Raw genomic sequence first — 23,600 nt, 5'->3', positions numbered from 1 at the left:
TGATTTCCCACGCACAAAGCCATGTTGACTATCCCTAATCAGTCCTTGCCTTTCCAAATACATGTACATCCTGTCCCTCAGGATTCCCTCCAATAACTTGCCCACCACCAACGTCAGGCTCACCGGTCTATAGTTCCCTGGCTTGTCTTTACCGCCCTTCTTAAACAGTGGCACCACGTTTGCCAACCTCCAGTCTTCTGGCACCTCACTTGTGACTATCGATGATACAAATTTCTCAGCGAGGGGCCCAGCAATCACTTCTCTCGCTTCCCACAGATATGTTCGTTATTGTCCAGGACACAAGAGAGAACTGCCTCTCTATTTTGCCAACATTGTATGTGACTAAAACAGCCCATTGACCCAATTTATCAAGATCTTTTTGTAATCTTTGATAACCTTCATCACTATCCACGACACCAATTCTGGTGTCATGCACAAACTTATTAACCATGCCTCCTAGATTCTCATCCAAATTGTTTCTATAAATTACAAACAAAAGTGGAGCCAGTACTATGCCCTGGATTGGCTGGGACACTTTTCCCAGGATCATAGAAGACTGATGGGGGAGCCTTATTGAGATGTTAAAATCATGAGGGGTACAGATAAGGTAAATAGCAAGGGTCTTTTCCGTGGTTGGGTGAGTTCAAAACGAGAGGGTATATTTTTAAGGTGAGAGGAGAGAATTTTAAAAAGCACATGAGGGGCAACTTTTTACACAGAGTGATTCATGTATGGAATGAACTGCCAGAGAAAGTGGATGCTGATACAGTTACAATGTTTAAAAGGTATTTGGATAAATACATGACTAGGAAAGCTTTGGAGGGAGTGTGGTGCTGGAAAAGCACAGCAGATCAGGCAGCATCTGAGGAGCAGGAGAATCGACGTTTCGGGCAAAAGCCCTTCGTCAGGAATGGAGGGCTTTTGCCTGAAACATCGATTCTCCTGCTCCTCAGGTGCTGCCTGACCTGCTGTGCTTTTCCAGCACCACAGTCAAGACACTAATCTCCAGCATCTGCAGTCCTCACTTTCTCCCAGGTTTGGAAGGATACAGGCAGGTGGGACTATTTAATTTGAAGGGTCTGTTTTATGGCTCTACAAGTCTAATTCATGTGGAAAGATGGGCACAGGAAAAAATGTAAGTCACATCAAAGATCAGCTCAGAGCAAACAGCAGGAATGCTTTTCTTTGGGCAATACATCTTTGGATGAGAGAAGAAACTACGACCTTGCCCCATTGTTCACACAGAACCAAAAGACTCCATGACACCCTTCAAATGAAGACAGCAGAGCTCTCCCAGACATCCTGACCAACAATTCTTCCTCCACTAATTTTCATCAGAAATAATCTCATTGAGTCAGCTGAAATGTTTGGTACAGATTGTACTGCTGAGTAAAGCCATTGCCTTCTGGTGATGTGCTCAGAGGAGTCAGGGTTCTGCATCAGTGCAGCTTGACCTGCCTTTCCACACCCAATTCCTACCTCATGATATTTGCAGAATCTTCCGCTTCAGGATTCAGGCAGTTTTTGTCTGCCAAAATTAGACAGGCATCTGCATTGTCCGGCTACAGAGGGAAAAGAATTCATTCATACAAAATAGGAAATATAAATAGAACAAACTCTTCACTTCTTGCTATTGCCAAGAAATAATCATCATTTTCTTCCATCCCTTTCACGAAGCCATGCCGTTAAGAACTATTCCCTTAAAAATTATTGGAAATCTAAAATAGATAATCACATTGATCACATTTGTCTGAGAGTCCAATCAGATCCAGAGAGGCTTAAGCAACAAATGCATAATTATCTTGCCACAAATGTTCTCAGGAGCCATGATATTAAAGCACTACATACGTTCATGTTCAGTAAATTCCTGTTGAGGAAGTATCTGACCTTGAAGCTTCAGCCATCATGGGGCAGGCTTGGGAAGTGAGAGGCCTTTTGGTGACCATTAATTTTGTTTTTCTGTTTGGACCGAGGGTACTGACCAAGAGGAGTAGGATGGGCCAGAGAGGTCTCCTAATAAGTCAATTTGGCTACATTCTGTCAAAAAGCAATGACCTTGCCAGACCACTCATCTCTTGGCTTATCTTTTCATGGTATTGTCCAGCATTGGGATGGTAAAAGATTCGGTTACAAATGGAGGTTTAGGAGGAGGTGGATGATAAATTCATTGCTTTGGACAGTAACGAGCTTGAGCTTCAGAGGAAGAGGTGAGGTAAGGACCCTTTCACCAGGATCAGTATCATTTAAATGAACAGGTGAGGTGAGGACCCTTACAGAAAAGCATATAGACTGAGAGCTCTGAGCGTGAGTTGGAATGAATTTAGACAAGAACAATAGTGTTTAAGTGGGACTAAGGGGAAAGTAAACCAGAGATCCATATTCTGCTGAGTGAGAGTATGCCTGGGGCCCTCAGACCAATGATTTGCACATCCTGTATGATATGAGAAATCCTAAACACTCATGGCAGCCTGGATGACCATGAACAGGAGGTATCTCTGGCTGGAGCACTCATTTAGCAGCTAGAGTGCATTAGACAGCATGTTTCAGGATATGGTCATCCCACAGCTTAAGGAAGTATAGGTACAAGCAGAGAGGGAATGGACTAGCGGCATACAGAAGAAGGGGACCAGGCAGGTTGTGAGGAAACCCCCTCACACAGTATTTTTCAGCCTTGGAAAGTCAGAGTGAGAATTCTCTGTGAAACAAGCCAGAGCCAAGGCCATGGTAATGTGGGTGGCTTTAAAAACCACCACTGCCACTTGGGCAGATAGCTTTTTATGCTGCAGTTTGTTCGGGATGTGCCATGTTTCAGTCCAACACAACAAACTGGATTTGTTTCTTGGAAATTTATTTAAGGGTAGCTCAGTGGTTAGCACTGCTGCCTCACAGCACCAGGGACCCGGGTTCAATTCCAGCCTCAGGCGACTGTCTGTGTGGAGTTTGCTCCCCATGTCTATGTGGATTTCCTCCGGGTGCTCCAGTTTCCCTCCAAAATCCAAAGATGTGCACGTTAGGTAAATTGGCCATGCTAAACTGAGAAGGGCTCATGCCCAAAACATCAATTCTCCTGCTCCTTGGATGCTGCCTGACCTGACATTCTCCCCGGGTCTATGTGGATTTCCTCCGGGTGCTCCAGTTTTCCTCCAAAATCCAAAGATGTGCACGTTAGGTAAATTGGCCATGCTAAACTGAGAAGGGCTCATGCCCAAAACATCGATTCTCCTGGATGCTGCCTGACCTGCTGCGCGTTTCCAGCAACACATTTTGAGCTCTGATCTCCAGCATCTGCAGCCCTCACTTTCTCCATGCTAAATTGTCCATAGTGTTCAGGCATGAGTAGGTTAGGTGCATTGGTCAGGGGCAAATGTAGAGTCATAGGGTTTGGGAATGGGTCTAGGTGGGTTACTCTTCAGAGGGTCGATGTGGACTTGTTGAGCTGAAGGGCCTGGTTCCTCACTGTCAGCTAATCTAAAAAGTGGGAAAGGATGACAGCGGCAGAGGGTTTGTGAGTGAGAGGAGTACACAGGCATTTTCATGGGTGGAGATGTAGCCCCAGGATGGGACATTGCCTCCTGGAGGCCAGGGTCAGGATATCATGGAATACCTGCTGGGCATTCTGAAAGGGGAGGTTGAACGGCCCGAAATTGGACCAACGACTTCGGAAGAATGGGAAATGAGATCCTGCAAGCAGGCATTACGAGTTCGGTAGAAAATTGGAAAAAAAGGACTTCAGATAGTAATGTTTACATTAGTTTTGATGCCAAGCAGCAGTGAATATTGGATGAGGGGGATATTGCTGAAGGGAGGGCCTTAGATTCCTTAGGCATTGAGATGGTTCTGGCAAAGGTGAGAACTTCACAAAATGGATGAGTTCCATCTGAACAGGACCAGGACCAACACTGCGAGGAGGTTTGTTAATGCTGCTTGATGAATTTAAACTAGACTGCCAAGGGAACGATATCGTGACAAGTAGTTCTGAGAGGAGAGAATCTGAGAGGAGAGAATCTGACCTATTAGATAGGTCAGATCAGAAAGGAGTGAGTTTAGCAAAGTGAAATGGAGTATATTTTAATGCAAGGAGCCTGAGGAATAAGACAGATGAGCTGAGCATACAGATAGGCACATGGGAGTATGGTATCAAAGGTATAATTGAGATTTAGCTGAAAGTTCGGCAGGTTTGGTAACTCACTATTCCTAATTATTGGGTATTCAGATGAGATAGAAAATGGAATAGAAGAGAAGGAGAATTGCAATACTGATGAAGGAATTAATTATTGACAATTGATCAGTGGAGGAATCAAGGGTTAGGGGGAAAAGGTGAGAAAATGGATGTGTGGAGTGCAGGAAAAGGTATGATCCTATGGAAAGGTGGAGAAGGCTTGAAGGGTCAGATGGCCTACTCCTGCTCCTAGTTCTTATGTTCTTAACTGGGACAGATTTGAGAAAAGGCAGGGAGGGAGCTAAATTCTTAAATTCCTTCCAGGAGAACATTTTTAGCCAGTACTTAGAGAGCCCAAAGAGGAGAGGGGCAACTCTAGACCTAATCTTTGGGAATGAGCCCAGGCAGGTAGAACGTGAATCTGTAGGGGAGCAGTTTGGAGATAGTGACCATAACTCATATTTAGGATAGTATGGAAAAGGATAAGGAGAAGCTGGGAATAAAAGCTCCCAAGTGGGGAAAGGCGGTCTGGGAGTAGCCAGTTGTAGATAAAACTGTGTCAGAGCAGCAGGAGACATTCAAGGGGTGAAAGACATAGCGTGGGACCTGGATTGATGAACCCTGGGGTCATGGGACATAATGGTAGAGATTAAGAAACTGGAGAAGCCTGTGGCAGGTATTGAGAGCAGGGTCTCTGGAGGAGTATGAAAGGGCTAGGAGGAGCTTTAAAAGGAAATTAGGAAAGCAGACTGCAGGAATAAGCACTGGCCGATAGAATGATAGAAAACTCAAGGATCTTTAAAAATATATAACAAGCCACTAAAAAAGGTGTATGCAGGAGCGGCCCTGAGGATTTAAATACTGAAGGTTTGAAACTGATGCCTTTGTATTATCCAAGAATACTGTCTGTCATAGTCCGAAGGTTGTTGCAGCTCTACTTTAATTCCTCATTCCTGGAAAAGATCGCGACTCAACAAAGAACAACTGCTGTGTTAATATAGCCCTTTTTCTATGGTGTTTGATCAAAGGTGTAGGACCCCAAAATGAATATGGCTAACCACAAGGCGTTGCCAAGAGACCAGACAACGGGTGTGATGATTTCCTCAACAGAGTCACCTACAATGAGAAACCTGCTATGGGTACCTCAGCATGCAATACTTTGTTGCAGTCAGGAGATCAGATCAGGGGATGTTTTTTTCATGGTAGATTAACCCAAATAAATAGAGGAGTGGCAACTGAGTGCACTTCAGCCTCTGTCTTATCTCCTTAACACAAGCAGCATCTTAACGTTCTTACCCGAATCCTGTCCAAATCACTGGGGCTGAGTACTGATCCTTGGAAAAACTTCATCTGAGTTGTGTGTCGTTTGAACAAGGCCTGAAGCTCAAGGCCAGGGTTAAAGCTGTAAGGAAGCAAGGCAGGCATGTTCATTGAGAAGACATTTCTGTAAACCAAGATTAGATTGTCATGTGATTCCCAGTTTCCTGCTGAGTCCTCGGATACATGTGGAGGTAGCAGCATCTGTCATTTCAATCCCACAAATTGACCAAAGTGAAAATGAAGTCCTCTCTTTAAAAACTTAAGAACTTGGAGCATAAGGAGGCTATTCGGCGCCTTCAGCCTGCTCTGCTATTTAATATGATCTCATCTCGCCTCAACACCACCTTCCTCCCCGGTCTCCATAACCCTTCAACCCATTATTAATTAAATACCTGGCTCTGTAATTAGTGTCAATCAACCAGGTTCATTTCAAGCCTATAAGCAGTGGTAAGAGCTGAAAATGTGGTGCTGGAAAAGCACAGCAGGTCAGGCAGCATCCAAGGAACAGGAGAATCGACGTTTCGGGCATAAGCCCTTCTTCAAGAATGGGCTTATGCCCAAAACGTCGATTCTCCTGTTCCTTGGATGCTGCCTGACCTGCACTTTTCCAGCACCACATTTTCAGCTCTGATCTCCAGCATCTGCAGTCCTCACTTTCTCCTATAAGCAGCGGTAAGTTTAAAGTCTATCCAAGTGATTCTGCAGTTCAGATACACAGGCAGAGTTCTGGGTCTTTCCCTTTTCATACTTCTTTACCGGGGAGCATTTTCTGGCTGGGTTCGCATTTATTGTCCATGTGGTGGTGGTGTGTTCTCTTTTTGAACCACTGTAACTCAAGTGGGAACTACATGTTGTTATGAAATTGAAAACATGTACAGTACCTTTAAGAAAGAATGCTGTTTGAACTGAGAGCTTACAAACCCCTGTGATAAGACTGGATGGCAGTCCCAAAGTGTACTGGAAAATTGAAAATAGGTAACATTTGGCTGTGAAATGGATATCTGAGTTGGTTGCTGTTTTGTACAATAATCCGAATTTAACCAATCAGTTTAAATTATGCCCCAGGATACTAAAACCCAATTGAGTTTGAATTTATTGTTTTGCCAACATCGAACTGATGAGACGATCTGATATTGGAGATATAAGAATGCGACCATTTTGAAAATTGGAGACAGAGCAACGGCCATCGAGAGAGATTCAAGAAATGAGGAAATATTCTCTATCAGAGGGATCTTTTCATATGAAATTTATTCGCAATAAAGAGAAAGAAGACGACCCAGGGAGATCTCCAGCCAGAAAATGACAGCAGCTTTGAAGTAAAGTTGCTGTAATTTATTAAGTGTCTTATTGGAACACTATATTGTTATAGAGTTGGAGACAGATAATAAACAGTTTCGAGAAAAAGGGGCTTCGAGTTGTGAATAGTTGACATTTAATGTTTGCTTTTAGAGTTAAAAAAATAAGTTGATGTTATTTTCTCTAAATAGGGGAATTTGGGAGTTCCCTGTCACTCATGTTTTAACAGATTACAAGGTGAGGTGAGCTTTTCTGGGTGTTTGGTTTAATTAACAGAGGGGTTCACCGCTGCATCGTAACAATGCACAGCGAATGCAAGAAATAGGAGTAGCTGAATATCAGACCGTCAAGGCTGTTCAGCACATGTTATTCGGAAGAGAGTTTGGGTATTTTGACTGTGAGAAAGTGAAGGGGCAGTGATATGTTTCCAAGTCTGGACGGTGTCTGATTTGAAGGGGAACTTGAAGGTGTGGTATGCTTGTGCTCTTGCTGCCCTGATTTTCAAATGCTCAAGGACAGGGAATTTTTGTGAACAATATAAGGTTTGACTGTTGGTTCAGTATTCACATTTGGTCACATTTCCTATGGTAATAACATCAGCTAAAGCAGCTCAAAATAAATTCTGTTTGCAGTGTCTTGTTAGCACTGATTCATGAACTCACTAGTGTCCTCTACCATCCGTCCATGTTCTGAACCATGCCAAGATAGTTGACACTTAACTTCCCTCTGAGTCAAGGATTATAAATGGGAGGAAAGTGAAGTTAAGGATCCAGTCAGATCAGCCACAGTGTTATTGAGTGGCAGATCAGGTTTGATGGGCTAAATAGCCATTTATGTTCCTGATTTTGATGTTTTGATGATCTTCAGTCAGATCCAATGTGGTTTGGGATGGGAAATATTTTCCAGCCTTACCATTAATACCCACATCATAAGAATTTTTCTTTTGAAATACATTTCAAATCTTACAAGGAAGCTAGGAAAAAGGGTACTTATCAGCATTCAGAACTTACTTCTCCATAACTACAATGTCTGTTAAACTTTCCTCTTTTTCTTTACGAGTGAAATCCTTCAGAAAATCATGGATACTGTTCCGAGTAATGTGACCACAGACTATAACATATCTGCAACAGATCGCACACAAAGGTGAAAGGCTTCACAATCACACTACACTTGAGCTGTAGGTCATTTCTTTGTTCTTTCTGAATCTGGTTTTGTCGTCACTCTCCCTTGGAGATTTTCCATGAGTAGAACAGCTGTTGGGGCAGCATGATGGCTCAGTGGTCAGCATTGTTGCCTTACAGTGCTAGCGAGCCAAGTTCAATTCCAGACTTGGGCAACTGTCTGTGTGGAGTTTGCGCATTTTGCCTGTGTCTGCGTGGGTTTCTTTCAGATGCTCCGGTTTCCTCTCACAGTGTAAAGCTGTGTAGGTTAGGTGGATTAGCCATGGAGAATGTAGGGTTACAGGGACAGAGGAGGGGGGCAAGCCTGGGTGAAATGCTCAGAGTCGGTGTGGATGTATTGGGCCAGATAGCCTGTTTCCACACTGTAGGGGTTTGATTCGATTCTAACTCTTACTGAATTCACTGGAGAGTAAAAGAGATCAGCTCAGGAATGGACACAATAGACTGTACAAGAGGAAAAGAAGGAGGCAGGAATAAAATCCCAGTGTTGAATCATCCTAGTTTTCATTTGCACAACATGTCAGCAGCTCATTGAGCGTGGGGTGGTGGGATTGGATATTCAAGACAGAAATGCTAAAGCATGTCTTCTTCTGCTTTATTGTACCAATCATCTCTCACTAACTTAATCATCCATTGTAGTTCCTGTTCACCCAGAAAATGCTGCCCCACTGCATGTTTGGATTAGATTACTTCCAGTGTGGAAACAGGCCCTTCGGCCCAACAAGTCCACACCGACCCACCTAGACCCATTCCCCCACATTTACCCCTTCACCTAACGCTACGGGCAATTTAGCATGGCCTAACCTGCACATTTTTTGAATGTGGGAGGAAACCGGAGCACCCAGAGGAAATCCACGCAGACACGGGGAGAATGTGCAAACTCCACATAGACAGTTGCCTGAGGCAGGAATTGAACCCGGGTCTCTGGCACTGTGAGGTAACAGTGCTAACCACTGTGCCACTGTGCCGTCCATAAAAGGACAAAGGTAAACCACAGGTCATGGTAATAATGACACAATCAGTTGCCACATTCTCTTTACAATACTGGGTTTGTATGCCACATCTCATCAAGGTTTGCCCCTGTTAACTGGAGAAATAAAGTGTATGGGATAGTAGGAATTGAGATTTGAACAGTATGATGAGGAGTACTGAATTCCTGGCTCTGCACTGACCCTGGTTGTTGAAAATCTTTTAACTGATGATTCTCACTGGCAACCTCCCAGTGGCAACTTCTTCCCATTCTGAGTTATGATTTGCTGTTGTTTTGGGGATACAAAATCTCAGCCAATCATACAAATGTTTGTGTGTGTGATATGCATGAAAAATATCTGGCCTGGTAAACTTTGATTGTGCTGGTCACCCCTTCCTCTGACAGCCATGAAGAGGGAGATGGCATGGGGCAGGGTGACATTAGGCACATGGACACACATGATGACCGCTGAGCCATCAGTTGGCCAACTTGACTCACGAGATGGCCGCCGGACCACAATATGGAGAGAGACAGCAGAGCAAACACAGACACTACCTGGGGCCACCGGAATGCCAGCACAATGCACTCACAACCCATTTGATTAGTTTCAGACGGGTGGTGGGGAGAGAATACACATGAGTAACGAACAATACCTGCCGAAATGTCTGGGTCCAGCCAATACCTCTTATAGAAATGCTAACAGCTTGATACACACTCAATACAAAGTGCTAATGGCCAGGGCTGCAGTAATCGTCCTTTTCAGGAAGAGTGATTAGCGCCCATTACCACAGCAATGGACTTCTGTGCAGACATTGAAACTGACAATGACCACATGGAAGTTAACAAACGCTGCACTGGAACTGACAAAGACTGTATTGAAACTGTCAATGATTCTGCAATGATTGCCATAAACAAACCATGTTACAAAGATAATAATCTCATCACTGACCTATTGTATCACAAGATGTATAAATGTTTCTTGACATGTGCTCCGGGTTGAGAGAAGACTCACAGCTGACCACTGTGCTGTTGGTGTCTCTCTCTCTCTCTCTCCCTGGAGCTCTGGTATTTCCTAGTACAGTAAACTCTGTTGTTGAACCCCGACTGACTCTGAGGCTAGTGATTTTCCCAGCAACAGCCACAACACTGTCACAGCAGCAGTCCCTGGATAGCCTGCAAGAACAGGAAGCCTGGCTAATTTTATATCTCCCATTGATCAAATGACACTGAAACCTGCACCCCTTCAAAATTTCAACTGGATTTGGATGACCCAGTAAATGTTTGCAGATAAATCAATCAAAAGACCAACCTCATCAAGAAAAAGTGTGAAGAAAAGCGATGGCGAATACTCACTTTTTACCTGTGAAGTGGCTGTATTTCCCAGTATATTTCCGATGGCTCCCAATAATTTCTATAATCTCAGGGACATGACTCGCAAATAAAGCCTGTTAGTGTTGACAAGATTTTAAATGTTTAATTACTTTCATTTCAAAGCTGTCAGCCATTTCTGCAATTGTACCATATATAAACCAGAGGATATCGCTCGCATTTTGCAGAGAAAGGATGAAAGAAAGATTTGCACTTCTGCAATGACTTTCTTGACTGGGAGATCCCAAAGCATTCCACTGCCAATGGAGTACTTTTGAAGTAATATTGTAGGTAACAGAGCAGTGAATTTGCATACAGCAAGCTCCCACAAATCACAATGTGATAATGATCATATAATCAGTTTTATGAATATTGGTTAAAGGATATGTAATAATCAGCTAACCTAGAATAATTAGATTAGATTAGATTACTTACAGTGTGGAAACAGGCCCTTCGGCCCAACAGGTCCACACCGCCCCGCCGAAGCGCAACCCACCCATTCCCCTACATTTACCCCTTACCTAACACTACGGGCAATTTAGCATGGCCAATTCACCTGACCTGCACATCTTTGGACTGTGGGAGGAAACCGGAGCACCCGGAGGAAACCCACACAGACACGGAGAGAACATGCAAACTCCACACAGTCAGTCGCCTGAGGCGGGAATTGAACCCGGGTCTCTAGCGCTGTGAGGCAGTAGTGCTAACCACTCTGCCACCGTGCCGCCCACCAATTGTTCTCTGATACGTCTGATGGAGCTGATGTGGAGGTGCTGGTGTTGGACTGGGGTGGACAAGGCCAGAAATTACACGACACCAGGTTATAGGACAACAGGTTATTTTGAAATCGCAAGTTTTCGGAGCACTTCCCTTTGTCAGGTGAAGTCCTTCAGCCTTATGCTCCACTTTGTAGACTGAGACTTGAATTGACAATCTTCAGATTCTTTCCAGTCTACAGAACAGCAAGAGACCATTACAGAGGAACCTCAATTATCCGGCATTCGATTATCTGGCATTCGATTATCCGAACATGTCTTTTGGATTATTAAGGTTCCTCTGTAATCCAAAGGGTCTGTGTTGTTTATACTGCAATCCACATAAGCCTTTCCCACCTCTGTCCGTCGTAACTTTCAGCATAACCATCTTTCCTTTTGTTACTCATGTGTTTCTCAAGCATCATCTGAAAAGTATCTGTGCTGTTTACCTCAATGGGGAGGAAAGCAGGTATGGCTGCTGACTGAGAGCAATAGTGTGACGCCAAGTTCAGTAATAATTGTCCCGTCAGACAGAGAGAAAAATGAATCCATTAATCATTGTTGGATTCACAAGGCACATTTGAGGCGAGAGACGTTGACATCACAGACAGAGTAAAATAAAGGAATTGATTTACCAAGCCCAAAATGATGAAGAATACCATGAAGACCTGGCCGACTGTAGTTTTGACAATCAAGTCACCATATCCGACAGTAGACATGGTGACCATGAGGAGATAGACACACTGCCAGTAGGTTAAACTTTGTTCATTGGGTTCTGTGAGCCAGGGGTCTCCTGAATTTTCAATCTTAAAACAAAGATCATAACAATTAATGACAGTCATGTAAGGAATTTCTTCAGATCAACATTCACCTTAGAGAAATATTATAACAAAGATGAACCCTTGGAGGTGAGTAAAATTACTCACAATATCCTTCAATCTTTAAATATGATCGCCTTCTTCACTCTTATTCTGTGAAGAATAACTGTCATCATGCCACAGGCAAGGCACCCACCTTCAATGGGGCAGGGGCAAAGAATGCAGGTGCAGAATGGGAAATCAAACTCCAGCTCTTCCTGAGGAGTACAAAACGACTGAACAATCTGCAACTGTTTACAGTTTCCATGCTGAACAAGCTCAATCCCACATGATGCTCCACTTATTCATCACTTTATCTCGCTGACTATTGCTTCTCCAACGCCTTGTGCTCAAACCTTCTGTGGCCTCAATCTCTCCTCCCTCTCCCTTGAACCTGCTCCAGCTCTGTAACCCATCTCATCACACAACTTACTGATTCCAGAATCTTCCCCAGCACTCTGGTCCCATCAAAGGGCAGAGCATAGGGCACTTTGCTGTGGAATTGTTAGAATCCTTACAATGTGGAAGCAGACCAGTCAGACCACACCAACCCTCCAAAGAACATCCCATCCCCCTACCCTATCCCTGTAACCCTCCTTATACATTGCTAATCCACATCGCTTGCACATCCCTGGACACTATCGGCAATTTAGCGTAGCCAATCGATGCTAAACTGCACACCTGTGGGAAGAAACCCAGGCAGACACGGGGAGAATGTACCAACTCCACACAGAGACAATTGCCTGAGGCTGGAATCGAACCCATGTCCCTGGCACTGTGAGGCAGCAGTACTAACCACCGAGCCACCGTGCTGTGCTTTGGTAAATTTCTCAGCTTCCCCCCTTCTTCCTTTAAGTCTATCATTAAAAGCAACCTTTTATGATTCCTGTACAGATAACAACTTACAAATCTCACCTTCTTTGACTGACTGACAATCTATTTTCCTCTCGACCATGATCCACACAGGCCCTCTTCCTATAGTTAAATGTAGATGTCTTTGTTGTTAATAACGCCAAGATCTATTACCAAAAATGTGTGACACGTGGCATTCTTGTGAAAATGACTGGATGCATTTTAGTTTGAGGCGCTGAATTGCCAGATTGTGAACTTACTATGTGTATGAAGCCAGCAGCCGTGAACCATGTGCCCAGAAACACAGACAGCAGACTTGCCAATTTGATTTTTGAACTGCAAAGTTAAAAGATTCAGAAGAAAGTTAAATGGTGAGTTACAGAAATATAACACAATGCTTATCTGTTTTCTCTATCAATTGTTTCCCTCTTCTCCTCCAGAGGGCCCAAGATTTAAACCTTCAGGAGCTGGTTGAGCTCACCAGGCAGTGCTCTAACCTCTGCTTCCGAGGGCCATAGGTTTAATCTCCACTCCAGTTTGACTGAGGGAGTGCTGGTAATCATAGGTGCTGACCTTTCAGTGCTGAACTGAAACCCTGTTAATGCATTCATGTCTGATCTGGACCTGAAATACATTAGCCTCCTTAATTTGGACCCTCACCCAAAAAACACCTAGATCCATCCAGAACTTCTTCACATTACTTTGAGGATTGTGAAGAAATCAAATCTCTCAAGCTGTCCTTTTGAATTCTTTTCATAGTTTCAGCACCACAAAAATATCACCACTATACCCTCTTTGCCCCAAACAATACTAGCCTAGGCAATGCAACAGGCCAGAGAGTCACAGAGTTTTAGGCCCATCATGTCTCTGCTACTCATAATGCACTATCTACTCTTGTTCCATTTTATCGCAATTGGGCCATACTCTATGGGCCAGTTGTGATAAAATGGAACAAGAGTAGACAATGATTTATGAGTAGCAGAGACATGATGGGCCTAAAACTTTGTGACTCTCTGTCCAGTTTGCACAACTCCTGATGTGGTCTGATCAAGGCTCTCAAGCATTGTACACTTCCCTTTGTGTTCCAAACTCAGTCAGTCAAAGTCTGGCATCTGCAGATTTTTTTGTGAGTAATCAGTTAGGCCTTTCACACTAACATGAAAAATGACTGCAAAGACAAAGTAAGGATTCATCAGGTGATTCTTGCGATCAGTATTTGACATCCTCTGGCAATCTAGTCATTGGATGACATTACTTTCCCAAGTTGATATCAATTTGACCAGTCACAACTGAACTTACTTTCTCTTCAGAATCCGGAGGTATTGTAGGATTTCAGGTAATTGCAGCAAGCGAAGAGACCTCATGAACCTCAAGCCTGGAAAAATAATGCAAAACAAGACAATCACCCCAACCTTCCTTTGTGCCTGAAAGATTGAGATGCCAGTCAGGGTGAACCGAAATGATAACTGACAGCTTGGGTTCATCAGGTTGAATGAAATCTGGATAGAAGCTGCCTGACATTTTCTGTTGTTAACTGACAAAAGAGCACATTAATTAAATTTCATTTTACAATTTACTATGGTGGGGATCTGAAATCTTGCCAGCCCAGCTCCCCTGATAGCTGCCTAGTTGGGTCAGCACTTCCAGTAGACGACATTCTTAGAGTTCTTTTCACTTATCAAAACTCCAGTGTCAAAAATATCATCTGTTGATTTAACAGGAGAGATTAGCTAGTGTTACCATGATAATTCAAACACAAGACATACCATCAAGACTCCAGGAGAATTACATCTGAAAAAGGTGATAACAATCTGATTCACTGCTCTCGGCCTGCTTTTCCAGAACTCCTAGTTTCCTCAGAGTAGATTTCCAGAGTTTCCGGATTATTCCAGCAAAAAGTAACTACCTCTGGGTTATCGGAATAACAGATGGTTTCAGGAAATCATTAATAAGAAGGCAACATGAATATCTTAAATCTGGGGTGATGGCTGCCTAAGAGGGAGTGAGAAAAAGTAAACCACCTTTCTATTTGCACACTCACCAATACAGTCCTTACGGAAATAGAGTGCGACGATAACTGGAGGGATAGTGAAGAAGTCCACGACAGAGTTGAGCTCAAACCAGAACTGAAACTTGTCTTGTGCTGCAATGAACTGTTGTGGATAAATAACAAACAGGTAATCTTCAGGCCAAAGTCTCCCAGTAACTGCCAGCTAGGGATCACTCAATCGTAACAAGAGGTAGGAGTATTGAATGATGTCTCCCTCTCCCTAATCTTTGATTTATGGAGATTTATGATGGTTTTAGGGCTGGAGGAGATAGCAAAGCAAGGGCATGGTGAAAATCTAGAGGGATTTGTAAATAAGTTTTCAACATCTTCAGGGTTAGCATTGAGCAGAAATTGAACTGGACTGGCCATATGTAAACTGTGGCTACAAGAGCAGGTTAGGGGCAGTGGGAACTCACCTCTGACTCGTCAAAGCCTGTCCACCATCTGCAAGGCATAAGTCAGGCGTGATGGAATACTCTCCACTTTCCTGGGTGGATGCAGTTCAAGCACACTCAAGGAGCTTGACACATCCAAACAACGTAGTCTGTTTGACTGGCACCACACCCACTAACATTTACTACCTCCATCTCATGCTCAGTAGTAGCAGTATGTACTGTCCACAAGACACACTGACGTATCTTAGACAGCACCTTTAAAAGCCTCAACCACTTCTATCCAGAAGGACTAGGACAGCAGATACATTGGAGCACCTGCCCTAATAGATTCTCCTCCAAGCCACTCACCATCCTGACTTGGAAGTATATCGCCATTCCATCAGTGCTGCTGAGTCAAACTTTTGGAACTCTTTCCCGAACAGCATTGTGTGTTCCACTCCACCAAATCAAACTCAGCCGTCAAGAAGGCAGCTCACAACCACCTTCTCTCGGGCAATTAGAAATGGGCAATAAATGCTGACTATCCAGTGATGATGCCCACACCACATGAATTACTTTGTTAAAAAAAATTAGAGGCATTTGTGGGCTGGGAATGTTAACCTCAGTGTTGTGCTCAAGTCTTAAGAGTGGGATTTCGTGATGTTTATAAGCTGTGACTCAGTGAGTAGTGGTCTCACCTCTGGGTTGCAAAGAAAGTTGATTCTCCCCATTACAGTGCTGAGGGAATATCGCACTAGCAAATGCTGCCTTTCAGATGAGGAATGTTAACAACAGCTCTACCTGCTCTCTCACCCGCACACAAAAGATTCCATGGCATTATGAGCAAAAGAGCAGGTAAGTTCTCCCTTTTGAATTGGCCAGTATTTATCCCTCCACCAACACCACAAAAGCATGGAACCAGGTTTTGATTGTGGGATTTTGCTACGTGCAAACTGGCTGCTCTTCAAAGTGTGCTTCATTGCAACTTGGGATGTCCTGACATTGAGAAATATACTGCTGAAATGTGGGTCTTTCTTTTCAGGGATGATAGTGCATTGAAATGAGACTGATTTCCACTTAGATTCAAATGACAGAAAATTACTTACACGCATTCCAAAGTAAAATAAAAAGAATGCATTAAAGCATAGATCAACCATCTGTAGAGTGCTCAGAACCACTTTTGTGCTTTCATTACTCCTGCAGAAAGGGAACAGCATGTTCAATTCATTGAATCAAAGTTCTGCTTCAAATTTTCTCTCCCCACAATCTCACTTAACTCTCTTTTTATCTACACCAAGAAAAAATTCACCAAGCATTCATCAAAATAGAAGGGTCCAGCATTTTGCTGTGAGATAAATAATTTTGCCAGTTTCTTGAAAAGAGGAGGGAGAATTTGAGAGGACCTGATAACTAGACACAGATAATTCTCATTTTACTTAGCGCTTCCTTTCTTGAGTGAACCGTAGATCCGAATAGGAAATCCCACAGGAAAACCGGAATTAGGTTCTTTACTGGAGCAGCCAGTATTCAAGTTGAACTACTGAACACCAGTACTGTGCCCTCCTAGCTAAAATAACTTACTGAATACCACAGATACACTGTACTAGTGCTCCATAATCCATATCTATACTCATAAAGTGACATATGTCGTTTTCAGTTTAAACAATGTTCAATATAACATAGTATTGTTGCACTTATCATTTCATTTCATGAAAAAGATCTACAATAATTCATTAAGAATGATCTTTTCTTTTGCTGAATCTTGTGAAATACCCCAAGTCACTAATGTTTGAGTCCTAAGGAGCATCCTGGTGTGATAGTTACTGATACCACATCTTCATCAAAGCACACTGCTGTTGCAACACTTCTGCCTCTGACTCATGCTGGGAGAGTTTTACGAGTCTGCAAGCTACAAACACTCTTCCATTCATTTCTTTTTGCCTTTCAAAAAAGCTGTGAGATTTCCACGTTCTACTAAGGGGAGGATGAGGCAACTATGGCTGACAAGTCCAGGCAGCATCCTGGTAAAACTCCTCTGTTCCATCTCTAAAGCTTTCACATCCTTCCTATAATGAGGCAACCAGAACTGAACACAATATTCCAAGTGTGGTCAAACCAGGACTCTCGAGAGCTGCAGCATAACCTCAGTCCCCCTGCTAATGAAAGCCAACACACCACACGCCTTCTTAACAACCCTACCAACCCGGATGGCAACTTTGAGTGATCTATGGATATGGACCCCAAAATCCCTCTGTTCCTCCACACTGCCAAGAATCTTGCCTTTAAACCTATATTCTTCATTCCAAAGTGAATCACTTCACACTTTTCCAGGTTGAACTCCATCTGCCACTTATCAGCCCAGCTCTGCATCCTGTCAATATCCCATTGCAACCTACAAAAGCAAAATACTGCAGACACTGGAAATTAGAATCAAACACAAAGAATTCTGGAGAAACTGCAGGATTGGCAGCACCTGTTAAGAGAGAGAAACAAAACTTAACCCTTTCAGTCCAATATATGTGTTCAGAAGAAGAGCCAAATTGGACTGGAAATGTTACCTTTCTGGTCACCAGTGCTGCCAGTCCGACATAGTTTCTCCAGCATTCTCTGTGTGTGTTTCATATTCTGGACTCATGGATTTGCATTGCACTATGGCCGATAGTGAAATTTGAATTCAGTAAAAACTGGAATTAAAAGTATGCCTAATTGCGACCCTGCAACCACTGTCAGTCATTGTGAAAACCAACCTGTTTCGTTAATGTCCTTTAGGGAAGGAAATCTTCTTAACTGGCCTAGCCTGGCCTACATGTGAGTTCAGACCCACAGCTATACGTTCAACTCTGAACATTGGATGTGGGCAATACTTGCTGGCCTAGCTAGATACAACTATATCCCATGAATTAATGTAAAAATGTAAATCTGGAAATACCAAAAAAGCAGAAAGAAACAGGCCCTAAAAAAAAACAAATTCAAGTGAAATAATGTTAAACGGAGCAATGCTAAATAAGGACAACTGTTTTAACTCCTCCAATTTTCACTCAGATTATCTGGCACAAGACACCCTTAAATTAATAGTGGGTGAAGAACTCCAAGTTAGAATTCCATGAATTGCAAAAGGTTGTACAGCATCAGTCCATTCGAACAGTGATTAACAACCTTTGGGTATCTTGACCTCACATTGCAGCCTTCACATCTGTGGCAGTTCAGTCCTATTTAAGGGGAGATCCTGTTGAACAATATGTGAGTGTGCACTTGCCTGTGAGACCAATCCTCACAAAGCCAATAGGGAGGCAATTATGCAAAGATAAGGGCTTGCGCAAACCTGTGTCACGTTGGCAGTATTGTGCAGATTGCAGTGAGCAAATAATAATGAGGGATGGGCATTGTCCTTTTAAAATGGGCAAAGTCACCAAGTCTCCCAACGTCCTCATAAGGAAGCCCAGCAAGCATCAACAGCACCCTCTCAGTTTCTTTCTCCAATACAATACTTACTCTATTGATGTGACGAAGTAGATGAAAAGGGAGCCAAAGCTCAGTAAGAATACCATCATTACCTGTCAAAGAGACATGAGTCGCATTAGAAGGATAACAGTGAATTGATCTTGGGACCCACTTCCATGAACCTGGAAGGGTAATTGAAGGCAGAGGTTTGATGGAGCTCCACACTTGTTCCTCTATCAGACTAGGAGGAGAAAGTGAGGTCTGCAGATGCTGGAGATCAGAGCTGAAAATGTGTTGCTGGAAAAGCGCAGCAGGTCAGGCAGCATCCAGGGAACAGGAGAATCGACGTTTCGGGCATAAGCCCTTCTTCAGGAAGAAGGGCTTATGCCCGAAACGTCGATTCTCCTGTTCCCTGGATGCTGCCTGACCTGCTGCGCTTTTCCAGCAACACATTTTCACCTCTATCAGACTAAACAGCCACTGCTGAAGCAAAACTGGAATTTACCCACATTCACTTTTATCTTCCAAACACACACCCACCTTCCCCATTCCTCACCCGCTCTACCTGTCCCCCTCTTATTCTCCCTATTCCACACACACTCTCTCCTACTTACACCCAAACTCACCATCCCTTATCCACTCGATCTGTTCCACAGTCTCACTCTCCATGCCCTTCTAATTTTCCCCATCTCAAACATAATCTCCCCATCCCACATATATTTCCCTGTCCCACACCCAGTCCCTCAAACCTCCACCTTGGAGCATTTGCAGGTCTTTTGAAGCTTAATTGGTGTGACATTTGACCACCTAGTACATTGCACGCCAGCCTGATCGGATTATATGTTCCAGGCAGTTGCTGGTTAGTGTGATAAATATATATAATGGTTAATTTTGGAACTCAGTTTCTAAAATTGAGGCAGATGAATTTTGGTTTCAATTTTGTGAATGTAGTTTATTTTTAAAAGGCCAGAAACTTATTCAACCTATGAGAGTTTGCAAAGATGTTTTCAGTTTTTAGAACTGGGAAGAAGTTGAGGTTAACAGTCCAAGAATGAGAATTGAAAGAAGTCATAAAACTATCTCAACCATCCCAGAAGCGAGACTGGACAGAGTCAGTTAAGTAATTAATTAAAGAGATAAGAAAGGTTTGATATTTAGATTAGATTACTTACCGTGTGGAAACAGGCCCTTCGGCCCAACAAGTCCACACCAACCTTCCGAAGAGCAACCCACCCAGACCCATTCCCCTACATCTACCACTATGGGCAATTTAGCATGGCTAATTCACCTAACCTGCATATTTTTGGATTGTGGGAGGAAACTGGAGCACACGGAGGAAACCCACACAGACACGGGGAGAATGTGCAAACTCCACATAGACAGTTGCCTGAGGTGGGAATTGAACCCGGGTCTCTAGCGCTGTGAGCTAACCACTGAGCCACCCACTGCCACCATGCTGCATTTCTCTGGGAATTCAGCAGCTTTAAAGGATATTGCATGGAAACATTAAAACTTTGAGTTGTTGATATGGTACGACATATTTTTATTTTTGGTGCAGTAAATTCATTATCTGTTGTTAGAGAACATGCGCAGCTTTGTGTGAAAAGGTATCCATGACTTGCCACCATGGTAACCAACAACACATATATTAATCATATGATCTATCAAGTCGAGTTTCAATCAAGACTCTGACTTGTCAAGTACTTCTGTAATCAGCTGTAATCCTGACAGTAGTCATCTGAGAGAAAATATCTCAGGTTACTGATCTGCTTCCTTGCCCAGAGTCCCAGAAACAGCTGGTAGTTTTATTTCCATCTTAGTTTCATTTTTACAGAGCCCTGTTTGAAGTCTGATTTTAAGTCTAGGTGTCTCAGGTGAAACTTCTCATTCTTGTTACTCACAAGCCCTTGGCCAATCAGAGACTGAGCTGATATCATTCGCTGTGCCCATTCCTGGACTGCGTGCATCAGATCGACATCCCTTATTTTTGAAGTTTCTGTGGCATTCAGGCGTGCAATCTCCTAAAACACAATGGGTATCAACAGGTGAAGCAACACTTAGCATTCCCCATGGCACATGCAACTCCTGTAGATTTCCAAACATTTATTGGAAGAATTGTGTTGGTTTAGGAGTGACAGGTCTTGTGGTGCAGCAATACTCGCAGAGATTTGCATAACCATGGTCCAACCACTGTTGGAAATATCCCAAGAAGAGCAGGCTAGGCTTGCCAACTGCAGTTGGTGCACTGTCCTCCATGAGTCCCTTCCTCCAAGTTCTCTGACCGCACATTCCCATTCTTGTTCGCTCATAGTCTCATGGTGCCTTTCCCACCAGCTGCCAATCAGAAATCTGCATCAATGTTTTATAACTGACTGATCCATGGCTCTCAGGTAAACAGCCATTCTTTCCCCCAAGTCCAAGACCTTCATAACTCAGATATAAGGGTGCTCTCAATCTTTTGCAAACGCAGTGTCTTCAACTGACCAGTGGCTTTTCTCCCGCATTTTGTTTGCTGCATTGTTCTGTGGATAAGCTTTTAATTTCTGGGGTCCTGGGTGATGGCAACCTGAGAGGACAGACATTGAAGTGCAATGCGCTGCAGGATGAGGAATGCTTTCTATTTGTTTCCTTTCCCTTTAACCAACACCAAACTGATTGCGCAAATCATACATTTCATTCACTGTTTTGGTCAATGGCATATCCTGTGACTTTACAAAGAGCTGTGTCCATACCTTCTTTTCCACCTTCCTATCAACAGTTAAATGAAAATGGATGTACTGTTGACCCAGCTCACGTAAAATTCTTAAATTCCTGTGTCTCAGCCTTTCACTTCCTGATTTCTGTTTCTGTCAATGTCTGTTTATATATTTGTCCCTCATTCTGACTGTCTTTCTTTGTCTCTATCGTTCTCCAACTGTCTGTTTCCCTTCATTTTTCTGTCTCCCTCGTGCTCTAAACTTTACGCTCACTTCCCTTTCTCTATTCGGTCTCTGTTCCTTCCTTTGTGTTTGACTGTCTGCCTCTAGCCATTTCTTTCTCCCTCTCTGCCCATTTCTCAGTCACATACTCACTCTCTTATCTCAGTCTGTTTCCTTCCCTCACTCACACTCTGTCTGGCTCTCTCTTTAGTTTAAGGGCATGGACTCACTGTTTGCAGTGGACATGTTTGTCGGTGTGGAGTTGTTGGGCCAAGGGGCCTGTTTCCACACTGTTGGGATTCTGTGCTTTGTGCCACCAGACAATGGACACTGCCAAGAGCTTTTACCAGCCATTCACACTGTACAGAAACTAGGGCAAGGTGGAACATTTCAGCAGCTACAAACAGTCCCTAGAATTCGATTATTCTGAGGTAGGCTTGTTATTTGCAAGACAAATATTCTTGTATGACAGTAGCATATCCCAAAGCATGAAGTTTAACATTATAAATAACACCTTTGTGATTAACTCCAGTAGAACATAAATGGAGAGACAATATGAAATGAATGACACGATAAAAACATCTTTAAAGGGGATGCAGGAGCAGAGGAACCTGGGTGTATTTGTGCATAAGTTCTTGAAGATAGCAGGACAGGTGGAGAGGGAAGTTCAGAAAGCACACAATCTCCTCAGTTTTTTCTAATAGCAGCAGAGACCACAAGAGCAAGGCAGTGATGTTGAACTTGTTTAAGACACCAGTTCAGTCTCAGCCGGAGCTCTGTGTAGGGAAGGATGTGAAGACAATGGCGAGAGTGCAGAACAGAATGGTTCCAGAAGTGAGGAATCTCAGGTATGAAGACAGACTGGAGAAGATGAGACTTGGGAAGAACGGAAGCCTTCAAAATCATGAGAGGTCTGGGAAGAGTAAAAACGTTCCCTCTGGTGAAAGGATTGAGGATGAGAGGGTGTAGATTTAAAGTAATTTGTAAAAGAAGCAAAAGCCTTTTCATGATATAATTATTTAGCTTCCAAAATACATTATCTTGAGAGGGTGGTGGCGGGTTCAGGTGAGACTTGCAAAAGGGAATTAGACAGTTCTTTGAATGTGCACAGTTACAGAGAGAAGGTAGGGAGAACTAAGTGGGATGCAGATTGTGAAAGCTGGGCAGATAGAATGGGCTGAATGGCCTCCTTCTGCACCCTGTCAGTTCTGTGATTCCAGAGACTTGAGCGCATAAACCAGGCTGACATTTCTGAGGGCGTTGAAAGGGCTGACTTTTGAATGAGATGTAAATTCTCCCTGCTGTCCTGGTCAATATTTATCCTGCAATCAAGGTCCCGAAAAAGCTCATGATCACATTGCTTGCGGGATGTCACACAGATTGGCTATCACCACACTGACTGTAGTTCAGAACTATATTGGCTGTAATGCTGTTTGGAATATCCTGGGATTGTGAAGGATGTTCGATAAACACAAGCATGATGGTGGCAAACTATACCTCCGGTGTCAATCCCTGAACTCGTTTCTCCAGGACAACGTTGCTGATCTTGTGCTTTCCAGTGATAGTGATTTCATGACTTTGTCTTTTCCTTCTTGCCCACTAGTTCAAAGGAAAGGAAGGAAGAAATTAATTAAAGGTACTGACTTGAAAAAGTATTTCAGGATACAATCTCATCCAATTTATACAGTCATAGAGTCATATGGCTTGGAATCAGATCCTTTTGCCCAACTCGTCCATGCCAATCAGGCTTCCTAAGAACAAAGAACAAAGAAAATTTACAGCCCAGGAACAGGCCCTTTGGCCCTCTAAGTCTGAGCCGATCCAAATGTACTGTCTAAACTGTCGGTCACTTCCTAAGCATCTGTATCCCTCTGCTCCCCACCTACTCATGTATTTGTCCAGACGCATCTTAAATGAATCTACCGTGCCTGCCTCTACCACCTCTGCTGGCAACGCGTTCAAAATGCCCACCACCCTCTGTGTGAAGTACTTGCCGCGTGTATCCCCCTTAAACTTTCCACCTCTCACCTTGAAAGCATGACCTCTCGTTATTGAATCC

General features: G+C 43.4%; 1 protein-coding gene across 1 annotated transcript in view; it reads right to left on the bottom strand.

Moving 5' to 3' along the window:
- LOC122542962 (calcium-activated potassium channel subunit alpha-1-like) overlaps positions 1-23,600 on the bottom strand; it is a 108,174-nt gene that overhangs the window by 82,180 nt on the left and 2,394 nt on the right. Inside the window, exons 2-13 of the mRNA XM_043681103.1 lie at positions 23,039-23,140; positions 20,456-20,644; positions 18,675-18,736; positions 16,289-16,379; positions 14,800-14,971; positions 14,058-14,133; positions 13,019-13,094; positions 11,685-11,855; positions 10,280-10,371; positions 7,786-7,896; positions 5,456-5,561; positions 1,480-1,562 (exon numbers count right to left, since the gene is read on the bottom strand). Coding sequence (XP_043537038.1) covers positions 1,480-1,562; positions 5,456-5,561; positions 7,786-7,896; positions 10,280-10,371; positions 11,685-11,855; positions 13,019-13,094; positions 14,058-14,133; positions 14,800-14,971; positions 16,289-16,379; positions 18,675-18,736; positions 20,456-20,644; positions 23,039-23,140 — 1,331 coding nt within the window. The remainder of the gene's footprint in view (positions 1-1,479; positions 1,563-5,455; positions 5,562-7,785; positions 7,897-10,279; positions 10,372-11,684; positions 11,856-13,018; positions 13,095-14,057; positions 14,134-14,799; positions 14,972-16,288; positions 16,380-18,674; positions 18,737-20,455; positions 20,645-23,038; positions 23,141-23,600) is intronic.

The sequence above is a fragment of the Chiloscyllium plagiosum genome, chromosome 42, assembly GCF_004010195.1.
Source record: "Chiloscyllium plagiosum isolate BGI_BamShark_2017 chromosome 42, ASM401019v2, whole genome shotgun sequence".
Taxonomy (NCBI): domain Eukaryota; kingdom Metazoa; phylum Chordata; class Chondrichthyes; order Orectolobiformes; family Hemiscylliidae; genus Chiloscyllium; species Chiloscyllium plagiosum.
Note: the sequence above shows the minus strand (reverse complement) of the source record. Positions and strands in the feature narration are given on the sequence as shown.